General features: G+C 32.1%; 1 protein-coding gene across 1 annotated transcript; it reads right to left on the bottom strand.

Moving 5' to 3' along the window:
• Positions 1 to 1,581: 1,581 nt before the first annotated feature.
• On the bottom strand, positions 1,582 to 3,400 carry LOC125816019 (E3 ubiquitin-protein ligase ATL6-like). Its single transcript, XM_049495606.1, has one exon. It carries the CDS (start codon positions 3,220 to 3,222, stop codon positions 1,903 to 1,905), a length of 1,320 nt encoding a protein of 439 aa, XP_049351563.1. The 5' UTR covers positions 3,223 to 3,400; the 3' UTR covers positions 1,582 to 1,902.
• Positions 3,401 to 6,635: the final 3,235 nt, after the last annotated feature.

Raw genomic sequence — 6,635 nt, 5'->3', positions numbered from 1 at the left:
GGGAAAAGTTTTAGTCTAAATTATACTTGTAAAATAATGTTTAAGACCTCTAATATTAATTAAACTAGATCACAATCATCGAGCAAGACTTACGCATCTAATCATAATCTTAATTTGAATTTGAACCACAACACAATAAGAAATCATTACCAAAATCTATCATCTTGAACAACAAACAAGAAAAAGGAAAGCAATTTCAGGACCTGTTTGGATGGTTTTATAAAAAGTTAAAAATCATAAATAGATAATATCCTATTTTTTGCCTTTTGACTTATTTTTAAACTTTATTGATCTAAAAATAAGTGTTTAACTTTATAACCTTTTCAAATATCTCTAATACTAAAATCTATTTTAAAAAAAAAAAAAAAAAAAAAACAACTAAATAAAAGTTAATCCAATCGGACACCTATACTTTTTCCTTTTAGATTTCTGTTTTACCAAAATTGCGCAAGATAATGACATCAAAAAATTAAATAAAGGCCTAATCCATCGGTGACCCTTTAAAGTTGGCACGAAGTTTCACTTAGACACCTCAACTAGGCGATGTTCATTTCAAACCCCTTATGTTGGATCTCGTTGTGTCATTTTGACACTTTTCGCTGACATGGCATGGTGAGTGTAATACACTCAAAGTCAGCGCGTGAAAGGTTTTTTTTTACCAAAAAATTATTTTTAAAACACTGTTCATCTTCTTCCCTCTTTCTTTGTGATTATCTCATCCACCACACACCATCAACCCACCGCCGCTGTATTATCGCCATTAATCTTATTAAAATCGAAGCAATTTTTAATTTTACAGATCTGAAAATCACGATAACCATCATCTTCTTCTCAATCTTTTTCTTTAGATCCAACAATTAAATTTCAGTGCCACGAAATAATTACTCTATTTCTTGTTCACATATTTGAATCCTCTGCACGTACGAGAAATGCAAAAAAAAAAAAAAACAATTCTTCCATTGTTAGTTATAACTGATTCTTTTTAGAAGTAAAAAAGAGAAAAAAATTATGCTTTTATAAATTAATTTTTTCAATGTTATTAAATTCTTTTAAAAATGTTTCTTGAAATGACGATAGAGTGAAAAAGGGGTTGAGGTTGGGGTGGGTGGGGGTAAAGAGGATGGACGATCTAGTTGGGGTGGAGGAGCGGTTGGGATGGGTGGAGTGGAGAAGACACCTGGGTTGGTTGGGTGAAGAAGACAAGGGTGAGTTTCTTGATGAAAATTAGATGCGATGAATTTCTTTTTAAAAAATATTTATTATTTGAGTTTGAAATGCCACATGTCATCAAATCAGTGGTTATTTTTCTTTTTACTTAAAAGTCATTAGTTTAGAATTATTTTATATATATATATATGACATGTGTCTTTGTTTAATTTGTCAATTTGACACGTCATCGGCGAGTGTTTAACACACATTTTATATTTTTGGGTGATTGTTAAAAAAGTGTCCAAATGACACAACAAAACCCTACATAAGGTGTCTAAAATGAACAAAACTCAGTTAAGGTGTCTAAGTGAAATTTAGTGCCAACTTTAAGGGGTCACCGATGGGTTAACCCTTAAATAAAAATGCACATACTTACATCATCATAGGGCGTTATCCAATAAGGAAAAATAAATAAAATTACAAGTGATTTTTTGGTTACATCAAGTCATCAACTATTGATATGCACAAAATCTTTAAAACCAAAAAAAAAAAAAAACCTTAAGATTTTTCATTTATATAACAAAAAAATAAAAACAAAAATGTTTTTCTAGTAAAAAATAAATTTAAAGTCATCTTTGGGCTTGTTAATTCAAGGCGGGGGCCCAATCTATGATGAAAAACACGTTCCCCTTTCCTATAGCCCATGAAAAGTCTTTAATTTGCTTGCTGACAATTTACTTCGAACCGGATTTACTAAACCGGCGGTCGAGCCGAGTCAGTTGACATCAAAGAGGCTTCATCGCCTTTTGGCTCCAAGCATTTGAACGACGGCAATTTAACGGCGGTTCTCAAACTCCCTGAGGTGGAACCCTCGCCGGCTTCAGCTCCAACTCTGGGTGATTTCATTGATGAGCCTCTTGAAAAGAATGGTGGTGCCATGGTGAAAATCCACCGGTCCGATTTAGGTTCCGGTTCAGACCACTCCATCCTTTTGTTAGATCTAGAACCCCTGTTGCTTCCATCTCCGGTGCCGGTTCTGTATCCTTTTCTGGAGCTTATATCTCTTGGTAAGGTGCCTCCAAAGCTTTTAGCCCGGTTCAATAGTGCACGGTTCATTACCTCTTTCCGAACGCCCTCCGGTAATCTGAGAGTGTACCGGTCTAAATTTTCACCAGGTAGTACTAGTGAATGACCAGTTGAATGTGATCTGAATTTGCTGAATATCCTTGGCCTCATGGAAATTGATCTCGGTGGTTGAATCGGTACGTTGAAACTCAAGTTTCTCTTTACTCCTGATTTAACTGAACCGCCTTCTTCTTGCTTGGGAACCCGGTTCGGCACGTTGAAGCTCAAATTCCGCTTCACCGTCGATTTAACAGAACCTTCTTCTTGTTGCTGTTGCTGTTGCTGTACTTGTTCACTTTGTTCGTCGTCGCTCGCTATGCGAATTGAAACTTCATCGTTTTGCTGTTGCTGTTGCTGTTGCTGTTCAGTTCCTGGTTCATCTGGGATCAACTGAGGAACTTGAACCGGCGGTTCATCCGGTTGAGGGTTGAGATCAGCACGGCAAACAGGGCAAGTATCATGTGATTCCAACCAAGCATCAATACACTCGGGATGAAAAACGTGATCACACTTTGGAATTAAACGCAGCGTTTCATCATCTTCAAATTCATTCAAACAAACAGCACACTCCAAAGCTCCTTTACCAATTTGATGATCCTTTACTTCAGCATAAGTAAAAGTCGGAAAAGTCTCAATAACCGTTGCATCTAGTCCACGAGCCACCGCAGCACGGCGGCGCATGGATAGAGCTCGTCGGACGCTGCCGCTCATGCCAGAAGGCTGAGTGCAGTGTCGAATGTAAATAGAAAAAGCAGCCATGAAAAAAAGCGCAGCAATAAGAACAATTATGATAATTGCCAAAGGGGGACTGAGCCTTGCATATTGAAACTCGTTTCCAGTAGTTGGTGGTTGTGCCCCTGATTTGTCAATTAAAGAAGAACATGTGAAGAGAAACACAAAGAGAAGATAACTAAGAAGAGGAGATTCTTGCTTCATATAATTTCCCATATCTCATACTAAATTATGGACTGGACCGGGGAAGTTAATATGTGTTGTGCTTTATAATTTTGAATATCAAAGAAAATGAAATGAACTGTTGTTCGATTCGTGGGGGTATTAAAATAAAAATGGTGGGTGGAGGTGGATGGTGCAGAAGGATCCTACTTGGCAGAAAGAATTGAAAAAGGCAGCTTCATGAATAAATTGCTTAATTGGTATATTTGTTTTCTCTCTATTCAATTATTTGTCTTATTTTTCTTTTGTTAGGGTTTTTGCTTTAATTTTTTATTATATTTTGAGTTTTATGGAGAGATTTTCTCCAAATATATTTATGATATTTTCAATATTAGCTAAGAATATGTAGACAGCTTGGCCAAAATGTGTTTTCTCTCGATTCAATTATTTGTCTTATTTTTCTTTTGTTAGGGTTTTTGCTTTAATTTTTAATTATATTTTGAGTTTTATGGAGAGATTTTCTCCAAATATATTTATGCTATTTTCAATATTAGCTAAGAATATGTAGACAGCTTGGCCAAAATGTGTTTTTAGTATTTTTATTTTTTTTATCTTATTTATCAATCATATGATTTGTAATTGTAAGTTTCTGCATGACGTATAATCACTTTCGAACACAACACTTTTTTAATCCGTTTTAAAATAATGTTCATATTTAATTTTAATTTTCACGTGTTATTTTAAAATTATAAGATTAAAAGACATTTTAGTACATTCTACCTATCGAATGAGTTAGTTGAACTGAATTTGAATGACTTAAAATAAATTAAATTAAATAAATTAGTAAATAAATAATTTGTTAAGTCGCTTAAATGTTACAACAACAATAACATACTCACTATAATCTCATATAGTAGAGTTTGGGAAGAATAGAATATACACACACCTTAAGTAAAAAAAAGTAAAAAAAACGGTTTCAGGTAGACCCTTGACTCAAGAAAAAATAATCCAAAAAAAGTAACAAAAGAACACAAATATTAGATAGTAACAAAACATTAGATAGAGATACGACAGTAACTACAACAAAATAAAGTAATAATCGAAGTACAAAACACAAAAGATACATAGTAATAGAAATCAAACGACGGATAATTGTCTGAGAAATACTACAACTACATACATGTTCTCCACAACATCTTATATAAAGTCATGTCCTGTTTAATCATCTCCCTGAATGCTCCGTTGTTCTGCATCTACCTCTTTCTAACTATTCATAGCCAACCTCTATAGTTCCAGATTGGGCATCCATACTTTTTCTCTTTATATGTCTGAACCATCTTAATTTCGCTTTCCGCATCTTGTCCTCCACCAAAGAAATTTAATTTGTTTTTTGAATTCCTTCATTTTCAATTATATCTTTCCTAGTATACCCACATATCCATTGCAACAACTTTATTTGTGCAACTTTTAATTTCAGAACGTGAGAGTTCTTGATTGGCCAACAATATACACAATATAGCATAATTAATCTAGCTACTACTCTATAGTACTTGCTTTTAAGTTAGTGGCACCTTCTTATCGCACAAAACTCCAAATGTGAACCTCAATTTCATCCATGCTATACCGATTTGCTTAAGAGTTATTTAGGTTAAAATGAGTTATGCTAAAATATTGTTATAACTCAATTCACTCAAGTCTTACTACACTTTTGTTATCTTATTTACTTTTTTATGACTATATATAATATATCAAATAAAAAATAGGGAAAATTACGCTTTATATATAGTCATAAAAAATAGGAAAAATTACGCGTATAAGCAAACATATACTAGTTAATTAGTTAACATAGTTATAGTTTGCTTTAATTACAATTCTCGGCCTACTTTTAGCTATAGTTACGTGGCTTAGCTTTTTTAGTTTTGTATAATTCGGAATTTGTATAATATAATTTGTGTAACTTTTGTATAATTCAGAATTTGTATAATATAATTTGTATAACTGTTTACACTTTTGATGTTTGTAATTGTATAAATTCGTTATTTCAAATTTATACAAAAATAATTGAATTATGCAAATGTACCCGCGAATTATACAAACGAGACAGCTTAAACAATAGCTACAACCGTAAATATGCAAACTATAGCTATAAAACATAATTAAGTTTATTATAATGGCTATTTAAAGTTCCCCTAAAAAATATGTATTTAAATAAAAATATCTTTTGACATAATTTATCATATGTCAATTTAGCTAGATATTATCCCAATTTTTATGGACCAAAAAGAATTTAGATAATAAACAGCATATCAATAATATATTATATTTTCCTAGAGTAATTTTGTTTCTTCCTTTAGAGCAAAAGTCATGACTCATGACATCTAGAAACTACACTTATAAAACGTCACACACATATAAATTACTGCATATTGTGTAAAATTTTACGCCACCAACTTTTTATGACCAGTCACGTATCTCAGTATATTATGATTTTGAATCAAAATTTTCCTTGTAAAACTAATTTAATTTAGGCCATATATTAAAGGAACCCTTATTCATAAATGATGATCAATCGATTTCAAACATCTTAGTAAGAAATACTTATAACCAGCTGATAAAATATTACCCTTGGACGTTTCTCTAAATTTGACTATTTGCTAAATTGTAATTATGTTCAAAGCAAATTATTAAAGTATCGTGTCAGCCCACGTAGTCAACACGTTATTTGGAACAAAATTTAAATTAATTAGATCTACTTCAGGAGCTACGTAAGCAATTATAACAATTCATAAGTTTATTATAAATTTGTCCAAGAAAAGGGAAGAAGAGCAAAAGCATCCTGGTGAGAAGTCTCTAGAATAATAATTATAATTCAAATTTAAGTGGCGTATAAGCTAAAGTCGTTGAAGAATATAGAGTTAAGAATTGTACTATTGCCGCTATAATTATTTTGGAATATAAACACGTTCAAACTTGGACTTTCAGCTCATTATTTTTTGACTTCATAACTACGATGGTCCACCATATAAAAATAACGTGTATGAATAAAATTAAAATGTACTTACATATAATAGATTTACTTGGAAACTTACAGTACTCCCTACAACAAAATAGTATATTTATACGTCTTTATTAACATTGTTTTCTGATCGAAAGGTTAAGAACTAACTATCGGTACTTTGGACTATTCGGATACATATGTAATTAAATGGTTCATGCTTATTTGTTGCGAGGAGCAACAAATAAATAAATTTAAAATGATTGTAAATTGACTGATTTATTCAAACACCTTTTAAAAGACGATATTAAATTACTTAAGCCTTTTATTGTTGGATATTAAAACCCAATTATCTGATAGTCATTACTTATACACCATGATATTCCTAAATATTATTCTCCAAGTTGGCTTAGGAACATATAAACGGACGAAACGTAACGATTCTTGTTTGACACTATTATTTGTGTAGTGT

The sequence above is a fragment of the Solanum verrucosum genome, unplaced genomic scaffold, assembly GCF_900185275.1.
Source record: "Solanum verrucosum unplaced genomic scaffold, falcon-dt-bn FXZP01000261.1, whole genome shotgun sequence".
Lineage (NCBI taxonomy): Eukaryota > Viridiplantae > Streptophyta > Magnoliopsida > Solanales > Solanaceae > Solanum > Solanum verrucosum.
The sequence above is the reverse complement of the archived record's forward strand: the minus strand, read 5'-3'. Positions and strand labels throughout refer to the sequence as shown.

Excerpts from the sequence above, each read along its gene's own strand:
- LOC125816019 (XM_049495606.1), bottom strand. The coding sequence starts at position 3,222 with ATGGGAAATTATATGAAGCAAGAATCTCCTCTTCTTAGTTATCTTCTC.